Here is a 25,370-nt window from a genome sequence, read left to right on the forward strand (position 1 = left end):
CTTTAGAAGACATCAATACAGCCAGAGCTATTGTAATTATATGTATTTTTAAAATACCATCTTAAGAGACAGTGAAATGCTTTATATACGCAAAGAGAGACAGGCGGACTTTACTTAGTATATGTATATCCAATTATTTTTTAGAAATAAAAAATACATATATCTATATAAAATTATTCAATATTTATGTATTATTTATAATAAATATTAATGATGTTTTAATACAACTATTCTATTTCATATAGTATACTAAATAAAATTATTCAATATTTATTATTTATATATGAAACATATTATTGTAGCCATTGTGCCATTGCGAGAATGGCAGGGCGAGAGGGCGGCCACCTTGTCCATAAAAACCAGTTGGGCTGGCGTGCGGGACGGACGGAATGCAGCGCCATGTCGAGGTGCTCGCGTGCAGCGCATTTTGTGGACAACGCCGACAGCAAAATGAAAAGCTGGAATTGCAAGTACGAAGAGCTGGATGTGGATGTGGATGTCGATGTGGATGTCGATGTGGATGTGGCAAGTGAAGCGCAAATGGTTGGACTGGACTGGACTCGGCCTGTGACTGCGACGGCGACTGCAACTCAGTTGAGGATTTTAGTTAACGTATTCGGTTTTGCCTTTTTGCACTTGTGCGCGTGCACCACCTCCAGTCCCTGCCTCAGCTCCCGCTTCCCTAGCTGGCAATCGGAGCCCATCGAGCTGCATTGAGCTGCTGGTGCAGCGCGTTGAAAGATGATTTTCATGTTTTGCCTCGCCAAATGCCCTCGACCCGCCAGCCATGCCCCACCGCCAGAGCGTTGCCACGTCTCGCCTCATTGGACTCAAGGATCCTAACGATGCAGCGATGCAATCTTGTTGTCTCAAGCTCGCCTTTACTGACATCTTGATGCCTCGATTGCTCCGATTTTGAATGAAATGCTCAGCGCTGCAATTCAATGCGCTGTCCCAAATGTTGTGACAAGCCAGCGAAATTGAATTGAAATCTTTGATTGGCAACAGAGCCAATCACTTGGTTGGCTTAGCAGTGCTTCATTTTATTAGCCCATCCAAAATCAAATCAATTTTAATTGAACTGCCCTTACTTATTTTTATTTTTTGTTGCATGCAGTTTACTTTGAGCTACCAGTTTGCAATAATTGTAGTTGTAGTATGAGGAAGTCAGGCATGGAAAGATGAATTTTGTATCTTCCTCATCATCAGCTACTGCATAATTAGCACCTAGCCGAGCCTTGAAGCATTCCTTATTAAAAATATGATACATGAAGCTGTGTACATATAACAGTTTAGACTAAGAGAATGCATGTGGGAATATAAAAGGAACTAAATGTCTTTCAAATAAAATTTACCTTCAGCCAGCATAACTATAATATTTCTATTCTATGGCTCAACATTTTTCTGTGATTAGAGATTGTTTATTTAAATATACAATTGAAAAATTCCCTATAATTCGAAACATTTAACATATCAATAGAGATAACATATCTGAAAGCATAAATCGCTGTTAATTTGCAGACAAACTTCGAAGGAGTAACAGTGGCTGTCAAACCGCTCAAGCAGTGACTCTCAAAGTCAGCATTGACGTCAGCGCATAACGACCCATAGATGGCGCATGCAATACGCTGCGGCCATCTATTGCATAACAGCTGCAACTGCTGCTTATTGTCAACATCGTGAGCAGCAAATGACATTTAATGTTTAAATAATATTATTTTATTTATGCAAATTCGCATTTGTATTTTATTAAACTCATTTTATTGTCATCTTATGCTCTTGTTGCATTTATATTTTATTATATTCATTTTATTGTAATCTTATGCTCTTGTTGTTTTAAATAAATTCACTGTAATTCAGGTCGCTCTGTATTTCCAATACATGTCATTCACTTATTGACTTTTTAATATTTGTAAATTTTTGTTTTAATTAATTTTTTTTTTTTTTTAATTTAATAAATTATTCAAAATATATTTTTTATAATTACTTTCTTATTATTATTTTTAGTTATTGTGTATTTTTTCAAGCGCTTTTCAGTTCTTTCTCGTCTGTACACCTATCCGTCTGTCTTTCCGTCCGTCCGAGTCAACAAAATGTCTGTACGGCCTCCACCGTTGTACGTGAATGACGTCTGCGCCGCTGCGAGTCTCAACTGAAAATGTTTGGTGGTTGAACGAGTCTGAAAAAAATTGAGCATTTCATCAAAACGGGTTCGGGTAGGGGTGCACTGCGCGAAACCGGTTGAGCTGCCTTGTTGAGAGTTATGCTTGTATAAGGAAATTGAGAATGATATCAACAAACAATATATGTCCATAAGTATATTAATAAAATGTATATTAATATATATTTTCCATAATAAAAATTTTAAGCTAGCTAATTTCTCTCAGTGCAGCGACATGGGCTGAGCCAGCGCCAGGCAAAATGGGTTTGGCCTGCGCATTTGAGTGAGAGGATTTTTCTGCTGCTCACTTAGTTCCGTCTCAGTCTCCAGCTCCATCTCCATCCCTGTCACTCGTACAGCGCATATACGCTTGTGTGTGTGTGTATTTTCTATTTTTAGCAGTTGCTTCTTGTAGCACTCACTTAAATCCCATTTCTATGGCTTTTCGGCGTTTGAATTAACTTAATTGATTTGGAACAGGCTCGTCGATGCAACAGCTTCGATTTGCTTTGGGATTCACTCAGGAATTCATATTTATAGTAGACAATAAGTTCTAGGAACTGAGCTACTAGTCTAATTCAGAGTTAGGAATTTGTTTATGTGTGAATGAGGCATTAGCGTATAGCGTATATAAGTATATTCACATATAATAGAAATTTTCATATTTCAGACATTTTAATTAAATAAATACGAACTGGATTATAAATTTATGAACATTTGAATGGGGACTCATCGAGTACTAAATTAATTATAATATATAGATATTTATATAGACAAAGCTCTATTGGAGAATAAATATTATAATTCTTATACAGAGGCAGGCAGCTGACTTCTGACGCTGGCCAACCCGTTTGACGCTCTTCCCTAGAGCTAAAATGCCCGTTTAATATACATATATGATTCGTGTTTGTTTGTTGTTGTATTTCATTGTTTGGTTTGTCGCACAACTTAATTAAATTCATAGAGCTGCTCGCGTGAATACATGTGCCAGGGCCACGCCCAAAGGGACGCGGATCGAGGCAGAGGGGAGGCCATACTAAAGGATATGTGCGCATTCTATTAAAATGTTAGCTTGAAATTCAAGTTGAGGCAGAGCAAAGCGTTTTATTTGAATATAATGCCGAGTGTTACGAATTGCGAGATGAAATATGAATGCTTGGGGGGGGTTAGAGCTGAGATGAGTTCTTGAAATGAAGTCGTCAACAAAATGGTCCATGGATTAATTGAATTTCACGCTGACTGAAATGAAGTGCGCAAAATGAACCCGACCTTGCCACCAAGGTGGAGTTCACAATGGACCAAGAGCGAGACGAAAAGCCAGTTACATTCGAGGAACTCTCGCCATCTACAATTGCTGTACAAATTTGTATTTATTTCTATATCATCTGTATGTACCACAAAACGACTCAAGACAATGGACAACTGCCTCGAGATAGCAATGGAAGAATGGCCATGGGAATGGGATCGAGCATGGATAACCAAGTACAAAGCGCACCCCAGGAGCGTCTTCGTGGTGATTATGGCGTTGCCGTGGCCCGGGGTAAAAAAGGCCAGATAAGTTATTGTAACGAGCGAGCAACCCCTGCAAAGGCCCGGGCCTGTAAAAATAGGACAAGTTCACGCACACACACACACACACACATACACACACACACGCATGCACTCTGATAGTGTGGAGGGTGCGCCGTTAAAATGAGTTACGAGCTCTGCCATTTTAAATTAAAATAGCAGCAAGCATCCATTGCAAGATGAAAATAGCAAAAAAAGAAAAGCAAAGAGAAAAACGAAAACGAAAACGAAAAAGGTCAGAGGCCATTTCCACCCCAAGTTTGTCTACAAAATGGTCATGTTGACAGAAGTAAATCTTTTGAATTATCGCATTAGAATGCCGCATTCTCATGGATAAATTTCCAGCCCGGCTGCCCAATGAAGTCATGCCATAAATAATGCCGATGTCACTTGGGTATTATAAAGGATTTTCGGTCTGCTCAGGCAATCTATACCTCTTCGTATTGTTGACTCAGGCGTTCGAAAGGGGTGCAAGCTTAAGATGGAAGATTGTAGATTGAAGCTAAAAGCAACTCAATATATGAAGATAAACGAATAAATTATATATATTTGTATAGAATATATTTATAAAATATTATTATATAATTTTATATAATATTTTATAAAATATTAAAATACTTTATTAATTCTTATACTCTGATAAATATCTCTAAAATATTTTTATAAAATATAAAAATAATCTATAAAGTCACGTAGTATATGAACAATTCCCCCTTTATAGTAAGACTTTTCATCAATTCAAGCATAAGTGACTCACTATATATTTGGGAGGCAAACAAATTTATATTTTCTTATTTTTTCGAATTTTTAAAATGTTAATGTAAGGAACATATTTATGTGATTCATTTTTGATTTCTTAGAAACACTCGCGGGGCATCGGAATCTCTATTCATTGTGTGTTTATTGTATTACGGTAATAGTAAACAGCTCCTCGGGTGCAACGAGGTACTCGAACTTGCGAGTAAGCACACGCAGATAACAGAGCGAGTTCGACGGATCCAGATCACGGACGGCGCTTTGCACAAGTCCAGCCAACAGGATATTCATGTGCTTCACTATGCCCTGGGCGCTGGTGTTGTCGAAGGACGTGGCAGCCACATTGCCTGATGTGTTGTCAGATACCACGTAGCCCAGGGTATTCTCAGCCGTTATGCGCTCCGTATTGGCAGCGTTTTTATTGATGACGTCCTCCAGCACACGATTCATGTTTGCTTGGATCTATTTACCAGATTTGAATATATTTCGTTTTTTTCGTGTAAATTGTAAATCTTTAACAATATTTTTTACTTATGTTTTCAATGTAAAGTCCATGCAGGGAATGAAAAAGTAAAGATTCGATATATGTATAAGCTGGGTGGAAACTTGAAAAGGTTACTCTGATTCGTATTGAACATTTGAAAAACTTGATTTCAATTTACATTTGTAGAGCAGTTAAAAGAGAAGAGAAAATATAAAATAAATGCAAACAGAATTTATTTGCTTATAATATTATTATAAGATATAATATTATTATAAATATTATTATAAGATATTGTTAAATATTTTCGGTACCTTTTCTGACCTTTGACTAAGAGTAAAATTCATAAATTAAAATTAGAGCTAAAACCAACTTTAATAATAATATATGTATATAAAATTTTCATTAAAAACTAAATAAAACAATGAAATTTATGTACATCTATATAAGACATATGCATTGTATTCCATAAAATAGTTCAGCTTATCTATTTATCAATGATTTGTTCCCTAAATATTTCAGTATATCTATCTTGAGTTTTATTATGCACAAATGCCATTGAACTTGTCTGGGCTACAGTGAGGTCAGTCGGAATTCATTGAATTGAACGGCTCAAGTGGGCGCGTGGCTGTTGTTCTGGAGGCCGCGCCCCCCAATCTCTGCGCGGTCGACAGTCCGCCTCGTCAAGCGGTTCTCATTTCATTTTCGTGCGCATTTAATGGCGTCTGTTATTGGCTTTTAACGAGATTTCCACTCGACTCCATTGCGCTTTTTAATGTACGCTTATTTTTAGATGACTGCCGCCGAGCTGCCTCTACCCCTCTTCCCCTCATCCGCTCATCAGCAGCTAATTGAGTTTGTGACTTTGAACCGCATTGGCCCAGGTCGTTGACTTGGCTCTAATTACGATAAGCTTAGAGCGAAAGAAATTCCCCTCTCTCGCTCTAAATTGATATAAATCAAATGCTTTAAGTCGCAAGTGGCCATATTTAGTCGAGTCTAAGCTCATCTGTATTCAGGGCTCTACACATTTTTGCTGGCCAAGTGCTTGTCGGACAAGACCGGCGAGTGCATATGCAGCCCCCCGCGCCCCTCGCTGGCAGCAAACCCAAAATGGCCACTTGAGCACCCACAACGGCCATAAAACACTTTTGGACATGTTGTTGGGCAAACAACAACAACAACAATAACAACAACAACAGCAACAACAAGAACAGCAACTCAAATGGGCTTTTTCTCAGTGTTGTGGTCAATAAAATGTGCATAAATTTTTGGTGCCATTCAACGGCTAAACTGAAACTGAACCGGGACTTGGCCCACGAGCGCTGGATTTGTTGGAGCCACTCATTTAACGGCTAGCGGCAGGCAGGACCAAAACCCGTTCCAGGCAACACAAACCATGGAACAAATTTCAATCGTATAACAGATAAAAATAAGTTAAATAATAGGGTAACTCATATAGATGTATTCTTTAGGATAATAGAAGGAATCAAATTTTAATTGGCAATACTACTTAATATTCTTTATTTATTTATACATATAAGAAACTCTAATTTGTTTATCAATTCAAAGTGTTAGATACATAGAATAGAAAATTAATTTTCTTCAAAGATAGAAATATATATATAAAAGCAAATAAATTTAACATGCTTTTAATATATGAATATTTATAGAACATATATTTAACATTCCTTTAATAGATAAATTATAAATTTCAACAGAATATGTTTAAAGTCTTCGAAACTAAACAAGTTTAAGGCAAAAGCTAATATACAATTTAAATGAAATAACTGAAGACAATGCGTATAAAAACGAAAATTATATATACTATCAAAAACAAGTTATAATAGGATTGGATTAATATATCTTAAAGCTAACTTTCGCTTAAATATACTATTTTATTCTTTTTAAAATTTTGAAGTTTAAATAGTGCGTCTTATTTGAAAAAAAAAAAAAAAAGACTAAGGGCAAACTCGACTTTCTGAAAATATTTTAGATATATTTTATATAATTTTTATTATAGTATAAAATTATTATTATTTGAGCTTTAGTTGTTTAGTGTTTAGTGAAAAAAAAAAGCAGCAATGTATTCAATGCATTCCATATGGATGGAAAATTGTTGGCTAAAGTCTTCAAGTAACTCGATAATCACAATTGTCTCAAAACATTGTATAGATCATGTATGTATGTGTAGATATGTGTGTTTCATTCCTGCAGAGGTTTGTTTATTTATTATATAATGCGGCCTGATGACCATTTCAAATTACAAAAAAAATCCATAGAATAAAAAAATTACTTATTGATTTCTAATCCAAGTTTTAGCTCCCGCAGAACACTTTGATTGAATTTGTTTATTGAATTGTGGTTATTCCGGCCCCATTGTACTGGATCTCTGCTTTGTAGCATTTTGTGGGGCGGCTGTGGTCGACCCGCCGGGCAATGATATATGGCCAGCAAATGCAAAACGGCAGATTTGTATGCGGGCGACGCTCTGGATTTGGCCAGTAGGGCTGGGCGAAATGAATTGTGTTTTGGGTCTGAATTTGTGTTGCGGCACGAGTATAACAGCCATTTGAAACTATGCAAAATGCGAGCTCGTAAATAGCGAGAACTGCAGCAACAGTGCTTCGCTCCCCTCACTTATCTCATGCGGCTGGTTGCAGTCGCAGTTGCAGTTGCATTTGCGCCTGGCGGGGATCAGGCGGCAGCGCAGTGCGCTTATCCAGAGCCCAAAATAGTTTAGCATTAAGCAGGCCGCATAAATCATATAATTAGATTGGTATCAAGCTAACTGCATAACTCATTCGCCACTCGCCCAGCGATAGGCTGAAAGGCGCTCTAATGGCCGCCGTGAGTTCATAAACAACGAAACTCAAAAAGAGGCAACGCACCCAATTCGTTTGTTAATTACAAAAAACCAACAAAGAAGTGGAGGAAGAAGAAGAAACACTCACGAGAATTGAATTGAAAGTCGCTTTTCCTGTGGGTTGCAGCACTTTCCCTGCTACATTTACCGTTTGCCCAGTATGCAAATGAGTCTTTGAGTGTTTCATGCCGCCCGCTTTGGCTCGAGATTCGTTCGGAACTCAGCTCCGGTCAACGCCCAGCGGTCAGCTGACCAGACGGTCGGACGGACAGACGGACAGACGGCGAGCCAGTCGCACTTCACCTACATTCTGTATCTGCATCTCGTTCTGGTTATTTCTTGTTCTTGTTTTGGGCTTCATTTTGGGCTCTGCGAAAGGGCAACACGGCACACATGGCACAAATTGGACGACTCTTCCCCCCCGCCCATCGTTCCTCTTGGGTCAGTCTGGCAAACATCCTTTGCCTCGGGTTACCCCACAGGCACACTGACACACATCCAGGCTGAGCCAGTTATGTTCTCAACTCCACATTTCATCAAAACACACTCGACACAGTCCAGTTTCATTATATAACACACACACACACAGACACATATACACATATACACATTCATAAATAAGCAACTACCACACATTTATTCATATGCATGTGAAGAGACACTCACCTAAACGCATTTCGAATTTTTAATGCTCATATGTTGTAAATTTTTTCTGTCGTCCAGAGTAAAACTCCACTCACATCTGTCCTGTGTGCATGTGTGCATGTGTGCCGTCCTTTAATTGGAAAATGAAAGGATAATGTGTTAAATATTCACAAAGTTGAGGCATTCATTTTCATCAGTTTAATTGCATTATGTGATATAAGTGAAAATAAATGGAAAATATTTCAAATTATAAGTTTCTATATTTAAGGAAACAAACGAACAAGGATAAAGGATATGTTTGTAATATTTATTTTTATTTAAATTAATTAATTTAAATTCAAAAGAAACAACGTATACGATCAAAGCTGGATCTCAGTGTGAACAAATTCATACATAAATTAATAATGTAAATTAAAATCAAATAAAATATTTGAAATGTTATGTAAGAATAAAATAATGTAACTATTAAATTATTATTATTATAATTTTTTTTTATTTAAATGGGACACTTACTTTTGATTTTTTATTTTCAATAAAGTAAAATGTTGTCTTTTATAATTTTGATTTAAAATTTTACAAGACCCTACTCCCTAATGATATTCGTAAGAAAATAACATAAGCATGCAGCGGAAAGACATATAAAAACCTCATAACCATTAGATTAACTTTGATATATAATATGTAATATTAATAATAATACAATAATAATAAAAATAAAACAATATAATACAAATAATTATAAAATGTATTCTTTTTATTTGAGTTTATTTAAAATTCAAAATTTTTAGCCTGAAGCCATCGTAAAAGGAAAGGCAATGGGAGGCCTCTAACGTTCGTCTATTCATCCTACCTTAAGTTTTGATTAAATTAAATTTGATTTCGTTGTTCAGTTAATTTTTATTTATATATTTTTTATAATTTAAAGTTTACCTAAATATTATAGCAAGCTTTTTGCGTTTTGTATCCATTACATTTCATTATATCTATATTCAGTTCATTTCTTTAATATTATCTCATTTAGAAAACTCCTTTTTATACTCATTCACGAAAGTGAAATGTCCGTCTTCTTTTCTCTTTTTCACTTAGCTCGCTAAGAGAAGCAAACATATGTAATTGTATAATAGAACCCTCATGAATTAGTTAATGAGTAATAAGTACCCTTATAAAAGTAGCACGAGGCTAAATTATGATAAACTTCTCTTCAATTAGATCAAATTGGGGTTTCTTCACATTTCTTATAGATCAACCGAAAACAACAAATTGAATTGAAATTAAATCTCGTTAATTCAATTCCTCTACAACTTCCATATTATATTCAAATTTCAGCTCATTTCGCACAAAGTTCATAGTTTATTTGCTTACAATTTTAGATTCTTTGTAAAGCTTTAACTTATTTTCTCACGCATTATTTCACACAATAAAAACAGATTATTTATTCAGCGAAATTTTAGGCAATTAAAAATCATTTTAATGCGAACGGCATTAAATGCTGAAAAATAGATAGCGATTTAATGCGTGTTTCCAAATTGTTATGGGCACCTGGGGACAGAGTTGAGCGAGTTGCCATTAGCACATAATTTCGGCATTTTATTGACAAACATTAAAAATCGATTGGGATCAATAAACACTGTGAAAATATTGTAACGCCGAGCCGAGCGAAGCTCCCATTGACAAATGGCATTATTTGTGGGCCGAATTTATTTGAGTGCCTTCTAAATATCAGCTAATTCAAGGCAATTATTTAGATGTTGCGAGATTTCGTATGCAAATTCAAAATGCTCTCCGATTTCGAATGGCTCCACGCCCACTCCGGTTTCACGGCTGGCCGTAAATTGGGGCCGAGGGGACATCTCGAGCTTCAAAAGGTGCAAAACTGCACGCTTAAATAAATCTCAGAAATTAAATTAAGCAAATCTCGGCGACTCGTTTAGCGCATGCCAAACGACTGAGGAATAAACTTGGCATAAATTTCAATTTATTTAGGCAAGAATTCTTGATAAAATCTTTGAAATCTTTTGCTTATTAATTCCATTTTTATTTCGCTTAAAGCATGAGCTGAACAAAAAAAGAAAACAAAATATCAAATGTATAATCAAACGAATTTCAATTTTATTCGCCAGAAGGTGAGAGATTTTTATTTCTGTAAGCAACAAAGGCGACTTACAAAACAAAGGCAGACACAAAGGGAACACGAGTTGAACGAGAAAAGAGAGAGGCGAAGAAGAAGAAGAAGAAGAAGAGACGTATTCAAAAGATAAATTTCTTAATTTAAATTCAGACCCCAACGCTGAGTTGCCAACGAGTCGAGATTTTTTTGGGGTTTTGCCGACGCAGCCCCTCCTCAAAGTTAAAGGCAGGGGAAGACAGGGGGAGCAACAGAGAGAGAGAAAAATGGTTTTAATTTCCGTTACAAATGTTTTCAATTTGGTTAGAGATGAATACACGCACAGATAGAGTGAGAGAGAGAGAGAGAGAGAGAGAGAGGGAAAGAAAGAAAAGAAACCCGAAATTCAATTTTCAAACGTTTTATTTCGACAACATTTTGATTTAGTCGCACAATTTTTCGTTTGCGCGTCTCGCTTTGAATATTTTAGACATTTGGCTTTCGATTTTCTCGCTTTTCGTTGTTGGTTGTTTGTTGTTGTAACTATGAAATATTTATTATTTAAATTTGACTCTCGCATGGCAGCTAAATCATGCGACAGGCTCATTCAAGCGACGCACAGCACTCCTACAAAATACAACGACAGATACAGCAACAGATACAGATACAGATACTGATACAGATACAGCGACAGATTCAGCTATACATATAGATATTCATATATGTGCAGCATGCGTTAGTTGTTTCCTCTTTCTTTTTTTTTTTTTTTTTTTTTTTTGTGTGTGTCGCATGATTTAGCTGCAGCCATAAATTTGCTTTTAAGCTTTTTAGGTATTTCATTTCGTTCCATTTGAGTTCTCGAACTGGCTCTGGGGCTCGGGCCAAGATAAACACTTGACAACGTGCTAAGGCCAACAACTGGCAACGCGATAAGCGCATAAATAAAGCCCCAGTAATAAATTCAGCGTCAGTTCTGACACTACCAACACCGTTGCTGTCGCCGTCGCCGTCGCCGTCGCCATTGCCACAGCCAACGCCATTGCCATTGCTGCTGCTGCTGCTGCTGCTGCTGCTTCTGCCTTTGGCTTTGTCAGTGCATCTGCGGCCCGCCCTTCAGCTCCACTCGACCAATGCACGATTTGTCAGCTTGAGCAGCGGCCAAGGGCCATAAATGCATAAATTCAACTGTACTTGACTTTTTCAAATGGGGTCTGAGTGTGAAATGATTCAGTGCTTGGCTCAAACAAGCGAAATGGTCGTTTGTCTTATATTAAGGTTAAGTGAGATGGCTCAGCTATTAGTTATGTAAACGTGTATATAATAAACGGAATTCATATAATGAATTTATGTATACAACAATAAAATTTTTTTAATTCACATAAGCCAATGGAGATTTTGTCTCAAATGCTTAAACAAGATGTAAATATATTTTTGCGAAAAAAAAAATGAGCATAATAAAAAAAGAATTAAGCAAATTTGTCAGTATAAGACTGGAATTTATTAAAGCTGTTGGGTATTTGTGTAAACAATTCGTATGACCAAATAGCTAAATAAGATTAATTTCTCAACAAAAGACTGAAAATAATAATAAATTTGGTTTTATATTAAGTATTTTAAATAAATAGCTAAACATGGAGATTTTTTATACATATGTATAATTTTAAAAAAATTTTATTTATTTATTTTGATTGAATTGGCAAGCAATCAAATATCTATTTTATTGTAAATTAAATTTAAAAAATAAATAAAATATTTCTTATATACTATATGAGCTAGCTATTAATATTAGTCGAAAATCAATAATTTTCAAGTTCAGAGTATAAAAGGAACATTTTGATCAAGGTTAATTTAACTCATCTGAAGACCTATTATACATATAGACAATATATAAAGAAAAATATTTGATTTGCAAGGAGTACTCCAAATTATTTCAATTATATTTAATTGTTTGTTGTCTAACGCTTGGAATTTTTAAGTATCAAAAGAAACCCAGAAGGAACTACTACATATATATCAGTATATATTTGTATCCATAAATCTCTTTTGTTCTCATTTGGAACTCTTCATTTATGTGAATTTAATGACCGCAAAGAATCAGTCAGCTGGCCAACTGGTCAGCTGTCCGGAGGCAACTGCTCGCACGCTGCAACGTACCGTAATTGCACGGCAGGACACTGAGGAATTATGACGTGCCTGTGACGAGGGCAACAGAAGGGAGAGAGAGAGAGAGTTAGGAAAAATGAAAACTGGCGGAAAAGGATGAAAATCATGCGGCAGCTATTCACGGCAATCAAACGGCGCGGAACACGAGTGCAGCGTAAAAGGTTTGGTGAAAGGATGCGACGCGCTGTGTGAGTGTGAGTGTGTAAAGTCCATTAAAAGGACATTCCACGTAACCGATCCGTGTGGCACTTGGTGTGGCAAATGGACTCGCGCCACATGCGGCCAGGACGGGCCGGACGAGCAGGACGAGCCGGACAGCGGCAACAACGATGTGGACGTGCTTTGTTTGTTTTGCAACGCTGTTTTCAACTTTTTGCTGCTGCTGTTTTCATAATTTTGAAAAATTGAAACTCGTGTGACCGACGCGACTCGTTCTCGACCCGTTCAGGTCGCCGACTCCTCGCTGGCTGCAATGCCAACGATAACAACAACAACAACAGCCATGGCAACGGCATTGCGTGCAATTACAAGAGCCTGTGCCGCTCATAAATTCCATCCTTTGCAGCCTTTCACACGCGGCATGCCAAAGGAGTTGGCAGCGCCCTGCCAGGGGGTCTTCTGGTCCGAGCCGAGCTGGCCATGTTGCATGCGGCATGTGGATTGCTGCATGTGCTGCACACGCAAATTCCTGTTGCAGTCCCGTCTAAGTAGCTGGCAATGGCAGCATTTCATGTCGTGTTTACACTCACTTCCCGTCCAGCCCAACGTCCGACCGTCCACTGGGCCCCAGAAAGAGGGCAGGCATATTAAAAACTTCAATTAATGCGATCCGGACCAGCTGGCAATTATGTTGAGTACGTCGGCTCGGTGCGACAAGTTCCACTTGCTGATTATTTATATTATAAGGTTTCTTTTCTTCAGTTTTTTTTTTTTAATAATTTTTTGTAATTTATCAATTTACCTTTTCCTGCCTTCAACACAGCCAATTATGTGGGCCCATAAAATATGCAGCTTGTCGAGTTACGAAACTTTCCACAAGAAAATTATAAAAATGATCCCATTTATACAAAAACTATTAATTTTAATTATTACTATTAATTTTATATATTATATATTCCAAGAGATCTCTAAAAACCCAACTTTTAAATTTGTATTTATTAAATATTTATCATTGCTATAATTTTTAAATTTATTTTTTATTTCTATTATCTTTTCAATATCTTCCCTAAGTTATGAAACTTCTGCTTATACTTTCTTCACTTTTTTCTGACCCAATTAAAATGCATATGGGATTTCATGGTAGTTCCCAATTTGAATTTGCCAATTAAATGTTTATCTGCCTAATTACAGTTGCGGGCGTTGACGCCAACACCCCAGACAAGGAACAATAACAACAACAACATCAGCAGCTACAGCGTCAACAATAACAAAACCGAAAAGCCGACGCCGGCGGCCGCTTGGGCATTATTCAATTAAAAGTTGTACTTTTTTTCTTCGCTTTTGGCACGCACTAAACCCCATAAAAGTCATAAAGACCCGCATAAAATCCATAAAATGAAAATGAAAAGAATCTTAAAAAGCAGACCCAAAACAGAGAGAGCGAGGGAGAGAGAGAGAGAGAAAAAAAAAAACAAGTAACGAGAATTAATGAATAGTTAAATGGCCAAAGAGAGCGGGCAGAGAAGAAGTACTAGCGTACTGCTTGGCTGGATATATAAACAAGTTTGAGGTGTTATTAAGGTGCCGCGGCTCCACTTGGAGCAGGCCTAGAGCATTGATTAATCTCGAATGGGCCAACGAGTGGGAGCCAAACGCTCGCAACATGTTTGTCCCGGCGCTGAAATGAACTCAACTCGCGGGCACAGAGTTTCACTCAAAGAAAAGCCGAGTGAAAACTCACGAAATGAACGCAGCTGGTGGCTGGGGCGGAAAATCGTACGATTTTCTTGGGCTTGGGCCCTCGCTCTGTTGGCTCTGCTTATTTCAATCAGTGCACAACAACAATGATTTTTATTTTTATGCGCCAACGTAACGATCTCGTTTCCACTTACTTAAATCTACATTTTAACTGCCTGGCACATTTTATGTCCCATTCTGGCAGCCGTGCAAAGTCGGCAGATGCGCGCGCGAGAGCTTTTTCGTTTTTGCAGCTGCTGCTGTTGTTGTTGTTGGTGCTGCTGCGAAAAGCGCCCCCGAAAAAAGCACGAAGAGAGCGAGAGACAATGCACGCAACGAGTGTGAGTGAGAGGGTGTTTGGAGTGGAGTGAAACCTGTGGTCAGCAGCGCTGGACAGCAAACCTACACACATACACACACTTACATTAATTAAATCAATACTAATTAATGCAGGCAAACATCATTAGGCAGCATTGGCAAACAAACAAACATGCAAATGCCCAGAGGCCTGTGGAAACTCGAAAAGAGCGCGTCGGTAACTGCGAACAATTGAGCAACATTCAGCAAACGATTATGAGGCCATCTCAGTCGCACTTAAAACGGCCATAAACGACGACAGTTATGGCTACAACAACAGCCACTTCGCTGGCGACGTCGGCGCGCTACCGAAGTCGAAGAGCGTGAGAAAAGCAATTCTCACGAATGAAATCAGAACGGGCTACGTATCGATTATGCTCAACTGGCGATTTACTTGTTTTAATGCGAGAGACACGTGGCTCCGGCACAGGTTCAACATTGAGCGCATCGTTTGCGAGAGGGAGAGCGAGAGAGAGAGAGAGCAACAGCAACAGCAACAGCAGGAGCAGCAGAGACAGCAAACCAGTCGCCGTTGTATGCGCAGCCATTAGGGTGCGCAGTTTCGCTCTCTTCGCAGCGTGCTCCTTCTCGCTCCCACTCGCTCTCTCGGGACTCTATCTGTCCCGCTTGCGCACGCCATTTGCTTTGAGTTATCGTTATGGCCGTTATGGCTTCCGTATGCGCGTCGCAGTCGTCGGCAGCGCTGTCGCAGCGGAGGCGTGGCCTATCATGGCAGTAGCGCTTCGCACTGGGGTTTTATGTCCGTTTTATGGCTCATTTTCGGCGTCCGTCGGAGCAACAGCAGCAGCAACAGTAACTGTAACTGAGCTCTGAGCGTTTCCATTGCCTTTGCCGTCGCTTTGGCATCGGTGAAATTGTTTGTTTGGATAATTATTTGGATTGTTATTAGATTGTTGCAACAACTATAAAAATGCTATAAAAAATATTTTTATTTCTCTTTAAATGATTTTTAGTGGCCATTTGCCTGCCGTTCCTCGTTGTGTGGTGACAAATTGCCCCAAGATGATGCGTCTAATCACCGACTTGCCCCATCAAGGATCACAGTCGTCTCAGCGTTTATGTATATGTGTGTGTGTGAGTGTGTATTAGCCTCATTGAATCAAATGGCAATTTGTCTGCGTCTTTTGATGACTTGACAGTAAAGTTTTGCTGTTGTATTGTAAAAATATTGTTCGGCTTGAGGGGAGGTAATTCATGAAATATTCTTTCAGGAACCCTATATAAAAGACAGTTATAACAGAATAATTTTATTATAATTTTTAAGCTCAGAATTCATAATAAGACCACGCATGGGGGTAGCAAGCGATTATATAACTTTTAATATCACAATATTTATTGGAAAACGAAGTAAATAACATCTTTGAATAGATGGTTTCCTTTTTAGAATGAATCGATTTTATTTAATTATATTTTAATTCACATATTCCCAACAATTTAGAAGCTTACTTAATTTGAATTTATCCCAAATTGTTGCCAAAGCAACAAAATTTTTCAGATTAACAATTTTCAATTCGTTTTGTTATATATTTGCTGCTATGATTATCATACGAGAAACAAATTCGCAATAAAGAGAATCTAAAATTATAATATGATTTACAAGGAATATTTACAATAAAAACTAAAATGTCTGAATATCTTAGCTGTATTTTGATATTTAAATATTTTCAATAGTAGTAGGCTGAGGTCTATTTATTGGCTTTAATTTAATATATATATTTTTTAAATTTATATGATAATCAAAATATACTTCAAACTTGACTTAACCTCAGCTTATATTACTTTTAATTAAAAAATATTTTTAGTTTAGTAGATAATAAAAATCAGATAAATAATTTTTACATTATATAATCTTCAATTTGTATCGAAATTGAGAGTCATATTTAATAATAAATTATTTTCGATTTCGCCAAGTTTTTAGTTATCCCCAGCACATATGATTTTATTTATATGTCTTTCATACACCAAACATAATTCTTTAGCCCCAACCAAGAGAGAAAAAAATAAATTGAAATGAAATGAGAAGAAAATTAAACAAAAAGCATTTTAACGAAACTGTCACGACTACGAACGTGAATTCCGTGATTGGATTGCCCAATAAATGTTTATCGAACGGGCCACAAATGCGCATCTATCTATGAATGTTTGGCATGTCTGTCGCGCTCAATCGGGAGTTTTTATAAAGAAAACATTCCGCTACCAACTCCCCAGTTCCCCATTCACACAGCTCCCCCTTCTGACCAACAGTTGGCCGTGAGCTCGGGCCGCAGCTGCGCGAGAAACAAAAGACACGTTTTCTATAAGGGACATTAATGAAGAAAAACAAACAACTACAACAACAATAGAATAGAAAAAACAGAAAAAAATGGCTGCAGTTATTTTTATGAAATTAATATTGACTGGCCCAACTGCCAGCTGAGTTTGTCAGTTCGCTTGGAATTGGTAATTAAAATAATAAAAGCAATTTTTTTGTTCATATATATATATATATAAATTTTTTTTTTTTTTGCTTATTTTGTTCTCTTACTGTTGTCGCCGCTGGAATTTTAATGAAAAAGTCGCATTTTCGGCCAGACTTATAAATTCTGCAGCGCGACATTCTTAATGAGCACTGGGAATGTTTTTTGTAAACAATTAACAAAAATATTTGTATTCTTTAATGCGTTTTTAAATATTCACCTCGCTCGCGCTTCACTCCATCTCTCTCTCTCTCTCTCTATCTCTGTCTGTTCCTCTGCCTCCCAGTCTGCCCTATCAATTTCTGCTTTTTCTTTTAATTGAGTCGCTTTAGACTAATTTGGGAATACAAAGACATATAGCTATAGATATATATGTATATACACACGTATCCATCAACATGAATCGTTCCCTTTCCTCTCGCTGGCAGCTGTTCTTCTCTTCTCTTTTCTTATATATTTTTTTTTAAATTTGTTTTCCTCTCCATTTTCCCATTTCCAAAATTTTTGTGGACGTCTGTTTGGCTCTGTCTCTTTTTGAATTTATGTTCATGTTCCAATGTTTTCTTTTCTCTTGTCGTAATTTCTTTTGAAAATGTGCGACTTGTCATTCAACAAATTCCCGCCGCCACCCCCGCATACCTCGCAGCCCCTTGTATCGTGTTTCATGTCATTCCACTCGGTGGTCAACGCTGGCCATCGCCATCGCCATTTGGCACTTTTTCTCAGCTACTTTCCTTAATGATCTGTTTTCCCAATGCCATTTTTTATGTTGCACATTTTTGATTTGTGTCACCTTGTCACGATGAGTTTTTTGTTTGTTTTTGTTTTTCACTTTGTCTCTCTGTATTCGTACCTGTTCCATTACTCTTATAGTCTAATGACTCATTCACACTCAACAGTTGCGAGTAGTCAAGGTTACTCTGGCTGTGCTGATTGCTCGAGCACTGGCAGATGCGTATTCCAGCTGATAAATAATTCAACTAGCGGTTCTTTGATGTGCCAGGTGAAGGTCCATTCTATATAGTCTTTAAATAAATACTGAGTTAGCATCAGTTTAAACACGGACTGTATAGTATAGAGTTTATAGAGTATAGATTTTACATTGATATATTGATTAGATTAGAGCGTATTATATTGACTTATAAAGGCTTTTATGAATTCTAAATTTACTTAATATCAATATTAATATATTGAGAGATGATGCGATCAGATATATAATCACTTAACTAAGAGTGAATCCATAGCTTTAGTAGAATTAAGATTTCTGCAGCTTTCAATAGCAAAATACCTTTGATTCATATATTAGTAAATCTTTTACAATTTTTATTCACGTTTATTTGAATAGAAAGAGAACATTGGCAGCATAATCATATACAGAGAGTCTCATGAGTTCTTGCACATATTGATTAATCTGCTTATGAGATGAAAGCTCTGCTCTCTGCTTTGGCCAATCATGTGCATTTTAAATGAATTGCAGAAGCAACAAATTACAGGTATTTCACGGCAGTCAAAAGGAGACGAGCTGCATCTAGAGCGGCGGCAACTTTCCTCCCAATTAAAGTCGAAGACTCGAGATGGGGTCGAGTGGTGCAGAACGGGGCGACGGCTGATTCAGTTGCCCGTCGGCGAAATTATCCGTACGCCATTAAAGTCATTAAGGCCATTATTCGAGGAGTAAAACGTTTAAGTAAAAATGCATCTTCTCTACGGATTGTTCGCTCTGTGGACATACGCACACATGAGACAGGGAAAGGCACAAACAGTGGCGGAGGCAGAGGCGGAGGCTGTGGCAGAGGGGGTCAGTAGGGGTATTCTCTGTACTGTTCTGTTCTCTTTGCGTGTGTTATTACGCGCATTTCAGCAAGAAAAAAAGAATGTGGCAATCGAGTTGATTTTGAGGAAACTTTTACATTTTTTAATTCATATGCAGTGAGTCAAGGAATAACAGAAGAAGGGAGCGAAAGAGAGCCAAAGACAGAGAGAGAGAGAGAGAGAGAGAGGGAGGGAGAGGCGTGTAGCGAGGGCAGGGGTTAACGTGGACCGCACACATGCTATAATTTGGACAATTCTGGTGCTCAACGCGAACATTTGCTTAAATGGAATTATCGTTCAATAACCCATTGTTGTTGTTGTTGTTGCTATTGTTGCTGTTGCCTTGCCTCTGTGGCATGCAGCATCGATAATGGCCGTTCATGTACACGAGCTTTGAATGCACATGGGCCCCCCTCCCCACCCATTCCGGGTAATATAATCCACTTGACTAAAGAGATACTAGGCATCTGGCCGGAGCCTGCAGGAAGCCCGGCCCCAGAGTCACAGTCGATGTTCAGTGTTAGCGTCAGGTGTTCGTGTTAAAATGCCAACTAATTTCAGTGTTTTGGCCAAAAGCTGATGGCCTGGCCATTTAATCAATGGCCAGTAAACTGTTGACCAGGCTGCATCACCGTTTAGTCTTTTTTCGGCCACATAATGAAAACAGAAACCATTAAATATTTAATGCGAGCTGTTAGTACAACAACTTGTCGCAGGAAGTCGCATGACTGCGGAACAGTCATTGCCCAAAGTGGGCAGTGAGGCGTGGCCAGACGTTTTGTCCATCAACAGGGCAAGCGCATGTATCTAAGCATGGCCAAGATTGCACACGTTCCAGCCTGGGGACAACTATCTCTCTCCCTTTCTCGCTTACTCACTCTCTGCGCCCCTCTATGCGAATCTCATTTACCGCTTAGTCAGCGCAACGAATGTCAACGAATTTTATTCATTGCAGTTGTCATTGTTGTTGCTGTTGCTGGCGTGAGCAGCAAGAGCGTGGGTGTAGCCAACGATTCGCATGTCCAGCTGTCTGTCTGTCAGCTTGCATGCGATTCGCCTAAATTATGATACTCGACAATGATAAAGTGACAACAAACGTCCAAGCGTCACCAGACCAACTCGCATAGCTGTGTTGCCCATGCTGTAGCTTTTGTTGACGTGCATTAAACGCCTCCGTGGCCAACGTGCTGCCCCGGGGGCAGGGGCAGGGGCAGTCACAGCGCAAGCATTAACCATGTCAAGAGTGCAACGAAGTACGGCGAGAACGTGAGTCGCCAACCTAGGTATGAGTCTATGCCAGTGCTCGATCAAATTACAATCAAACCTCCAAAAATCATTGCAGCTGCACGAAAAGCTAAGTAAACAAAAGAAACCTAGAAAGTAAATATAAATTTTTCGAATGCTCAACATGGTATAGTAGAGGCTACAACGACTCTTGTAAAAAATATACAGTTCCATTCAGCTGGCTAGGATGTCCTAAGCTATAACTCATTAACGAAAAACACAATTTTAATAAAATAAATTTTTATGTATACAAAAATTAATCAGCCATGATAAAGAGAAGTATCTGGCCTATACATTTTCGATCTATAGACTTTTTAATATATTTGATTATTTTTTATTACTTTTTTTTCTCAAGAACATATGAAAAATGCGAATATTTTAGATCGTCATGGTCATTTTTCATAATAATATCAAATAATGAATAATAAAATGCCACCCGAACAAATAAGAGTTTAGGCTGATAATTGAAAATTTTCTAACTATCTATTATCATAGGTATATCATTTGGAGTTTTTAATATAAATTAGGTTATACATATGTATTCATATACATATTTATAATATTTAAATATTTAATTTAAATTTATTAAAAAAAAGTTTGCTTTGTAGCACAATTAAGTTTTCTGTGCACAATAGATATAAATTTTTAATTATTTTTTTCTATTTTCTTTTAAATTGCCAATAAAACATAAATTAGGAATCAAAGGTTTTCAAATTGATATGCGTGTTAATTTAATGAAATATTTTCTACTTAAATATACTATTCAATCAATTTTATATACAACTTAATAAATAATCATATTATGGTCTATATGATTCGAATATATATATTTTATACCCTTACTTTGATTCACTTTGATTTGTTTGACTTATTCCCAGAAATATAAAACAACATAATATTGGATTATACATTTTTTTCTAAAACTAAATCTCAATTCATTAGGTATCTATTATTGGCATATCAAACTGTATCCCTAATTTATATTTTATCCAAATATTATGCAAAAGTTGAAGAAATACAGCTTCATTAATAGTTAGCCGCTCTCTTACATTCATCTATTGTTCATTGAAGTCAGCGAAAACCACCCACGGTATTCCAATACAAAGTATCTAGCACATATCGAAATTTATGAAATATTGTGTATACGCCCACGATAACGATGTCAATAAATAATAAAACGAAACTTCACAAGACTTCGCTTCTTTGTTTGCTTTTATCTACCACAAAGAACTATGAAAAAGTTTATAATGCTTTGTTTGGGCGCCAAAAATAATAATAATAAAAAAAGAAGCAAACAAAATTCTATTAAGAACCAAACCTATCCAACAGTCCAGTCGGGCCCAACTTGCGCCCAGCTAATAAATAATTTGGCCGTAAATCAATGCAGCAAAAAGAGGAGAGGGGAAAAGTTCACAGGCCGCGTCTTATCTTTGAGAATTGCTGCGCATTATTTAAAATCGCATAAATAAACAATAATAAAATTGAGTAAGTCTACAGCAGCAGAAACAATAACAAGAAGAGAGCCGCAATAAAAGGCAAATAAAAAGCAACATTAACGACCAATTGGATTGGCCCATTAATGGGCTCCCTTTGCGCCGCCGTCTGGCCGGGATCGAGAATCGGTGCGGGAATTGTCTCGGTCATTGAGGCGTTCGCAATGAGGTGCGATCGCCCCCAGTGCGATCCATTGAAGCCGCATACAGACAGTGAAACAGAAACAGAAACAGAAACAGAAACAGAAAACAAAAATTAAATTCGCTGTTGGGGCTTCATTTTCATGCGCTTTGCATATCACTTGGACGACCGAAAATTTATAATTTCATTGAGTGGCCGACTCTGAGGCGCTCGGCCGGTCCGTTTCATTATTGGAATTAAGCAATTTGGCGTAATTTAACAACACTTTCGATGCATAAGTCTCGACCATGCCGCATGATAACAATGAGCCACCGGCCAGACGTTGCCTGGAACCTGGACACTCGGCCGGATGGTCGAATGCGAATGAACCGAACCGCAGACCGATGCCGACTGTCCATAGTCACGTCATTAGTTCAATTGTTCTCTGTCTGCCCCATCCGCTGTTGCGTTTGCTCCGTGTGGAATATATATGAATATGGAGCTGGAAGTGGGACTGAGACTGGGACTGGGACTGGGACTGGCATTGCTTATCAACACGTCTTCAGCTGGCTAAATAATGAAGCTTGGGCACGCTGTGCCTGTGGATAAGAATAGATACTTATATATGCAATTTTGCTTCATTGTTTTTGCTTTTGGGCATTTAAGCTTGCTTTGCCTTCAATTATTAAATGAAGCTAAATGGCAAAAATTTTGATAATCTAATATTTTATCTAAATAAATATTTTTATATGAGATATATATAGTAGATTTTAAACTATACAAGAAAAATACGAAAGCTTCTTGCCTAGAGTGAATCTGTTTATTTTTTATTTTATTATTTTTGTTTTTTTAATTTATATTATTAACATTTTTAATTTTTTTTTAGGTCAGCAGGAAATGACACGGCTTCAATTTATTTATTTAATTTATTATACTTAATTTCTGAATATATTAAACAATTCAACTTTATGTTTAGTAAACTGTACGATTTAAATACAACACTTACTCTCAATATACGAAAGGCTTTAAGCAAACTACAGACACTCAATATTCAAACTTAATTTGCGGGCATGAAACAACCTTTGATATGTATATGCTAAGGGTGGTAGAAAAAAAGGCATGGGATAGCTATGCAATGGGGATGAAATTAATAAAAAAAATAATAATAATAATTGGGGTGATTTTATATGAAAAAATAAAATCAAAATGATTGTACAGTCAATAATAAATAATAATAATGATAATGATATAAATTCAAGACATTTATAATTAACTTTATGAAGTCTTGACAAGTATTAAAAGCACAAATCATATTTATTTTCATATTTATTTTCTTGAATAAATTTAGTCAGCTCTCACAGTCCACTACAATACATAGACATTTTGCTAGACTTTGTTCAACAGAAATACAATCTCAACATATAAATGATTTAGTTAAGCCTCATGAATTCCATGACTCAATTGAGCAGACATCTCTCAGTAGTTTAACTGCTTCGTCTTTTACGACACGACAAGCGATTATCCTTATTAAATCAAATTGTTTACAAACCGAACACAAATATTTTCCTAATGGCGCTCGTCTCGTTTGGCCCTGCGGACAGACACTTTTGTTTATAGCCGTTTTACGGCTCTTTCTGGCATTAGCTGGAGTTTTACGATGCCGCTTGCACTTGAGCCCAATCAGGAAGGCAGCTCTAGTTCAAAGAGACGGGGACAGACAGCTGCAATGCTGGATGATGACAAGTGACAGACGTCCTGGCTCTGGCTCTGGCTCTGGCTCTGGCCCTGGCTCGGCATTCAACACATCGTAAAATCAACGACCTTGCTGTTGTTTAGTGTTGCTCTTTACGATCTATAAAACGCACATAAATTGGTGGTGGCGCGAACCACCGGACGGTCAGAACAACTGCTAACTGCACTTGGCGTTTAATTGCCATTGGCCCAGAGTAGTGCGCTGCAGTGCCCAGGAGCTGGAGTGGGGGGCGGACGGGAGCTGGCGCACGTCAAGGTGGCTCGTAAAACTACGCCGAGACGCCGGCTCGTGGCATCAAACAACAATCGACGGCGGCATTTTGTTTACGGCCTTTCGTCGGGCTGTAAAAATGTCGTAAACGAAATTGTTATGAATTGCGGTAAATTAAATAAACATCAAATGCCAAATGCCTGTTGTCTGTTGTTGTTTGTCGGCGACGGAGCGGGCGAATCGGTGAGAGAATCTGTTATGTCATTGAATCTGTACGCCTCAAAGAGCAAACACAAGTGTTTAAAAAGTCGTTAAGCAGCAGCAGCTGAGCTGCTCGGGCGGGGGTGTATCTGCCAATTATGATCTGGCTTTAACGGGTTGGCTAGTTTAATGGGCTGCAGACTTGGCGGCCATAACTCAGGTGTGCGTGCCGCTTATCAGCCATTACGCTGAAGACGTTGCCACACGATATCCGCAAGGGGAAAATTTCATATCTGCTTCGCTCGTACCTGCAGAGCACGAAAATGTGACCCCAAAAAAAAAAAAAAAAAAAAAAAAAAAAGGCACGAAGAAGCCAACAAAAACACACGAAAAATCTGGCTGCAATCACAGATGGAGATAAAAGGTACGAAAAGAAGCCATAAAGGAGACAAACAACAAGCCAGCAACGGCAGCGAGGCCCAGACACCGTCCGAGAGGCTCGGAAGACAATGTTGGAGCTGTTTCTACCTAAGCCACTGCTTCAGGTTCTGGTTCAGGTTTTGGTTCTGGCTCTGGCTCTGAGTCTGGGCCTGGGCATGGCTGGGCCAAGCCTTTAAGCTGGCCTGCCTCGTTGTTGTTATTGTTTGTTGTTGCTGTTGTTGTTGTTGCTGCATTCCAGCATAGCAATGACCGCTGCAGACATTGGGCATTGTTGGCATTGTGATTGTGTGGCTCGCTCAGCCAACAACAAAAAGAAATGTCCAAAGCAACAACAGGAACAACAGCAGCAGCAACGTTCCATAATGGCTGCGACATTCATTCGCATTCGTATCTGTATCTGCTGCGGTGCCCTGTAAGTTGCAAGATTTAAGATTGTCAACCATGTTGTTTATTGCTCTCTTAAGATTTTTCTTTAGTTTCTGTTCCTCAGTTTTTTTGTGTTCATTTCAGATATCTTAGCTTGGCCGGTCCGCTGTGTATTCCGCGGAATTACTCAAAAAAAAAAAAAAAAAAAAAAAAA

The 25,370-nt window shown here is 37.9% G+C and overlaps 1 protein-coding gene and 1 long non-coding RNA gene across 2 annotated transcripts in view; both read right to left on the reverse strand.

Annotated features, from left to right (window-relative positions):
• The window catches only part of LOC122756822, a 33,389-nt gene that overhangs the window by 5,900 nt on the left and 2,119 nt on the right, over positions 1-25,370 (reverse strand). The window contains exon 2 of the long non-coding RNA XR_006356670.1: positions 8,500-8,608. This is a non-coding gene — a long non-coding RNA (uncharacterized LOC122756822). The remainder of the gene's footprint in view (positions 1-8,499; positions 8,609-25,370) is intronic.
• On the reverse strand, positions 4,468-5,117 carry LOC6573698 (dynein light chain roadblock-type 1). Its single transcript, XM_032733712.2, has 2 exons — positions 5,018-5,117; positions 4,468-4,948 (listed from the first exon to the last, which is right to left on the reverse strand). Exon 2 carries the CDS (start codon positions 4,934-4,936, stop codon positions 4,631-4,633), a length of 306 nt encoding a protein of 101 aa, XP_032589603.1. The 5' UTR covers positions 4,937-4,948; positions 5,018-5,117; the 3' UTR covers positions 4,468-4,630.

Source organism: Drosophila mojavensis, unplaced genomic scaffold, assembly GCF_018153725.1.
Source record: "Drosophila mojavensis isolate 15081-1352.22 unplaced genomic scaffold, ASM1815372v1 contig_16, whole genome shotgun sequence".
In the NCBI taxonomy this organism is placed as follows: domain Eukaryota; kingdom Metazoa; phylum Arthropoda; class Insecta; order Diptera; family Drosophilidae; genus Drosophila; species Drosophila mojavensis.

Excerpts from the sequence above, each read along its gene's own strand:
- LOC6573698 (XM_032733712.2), bottom strand. The coding sequence starts at position 4,936 with ATGAATCGTGTGCTGGAGGACGTCATCAATAAAAACGCTGCCAATACG.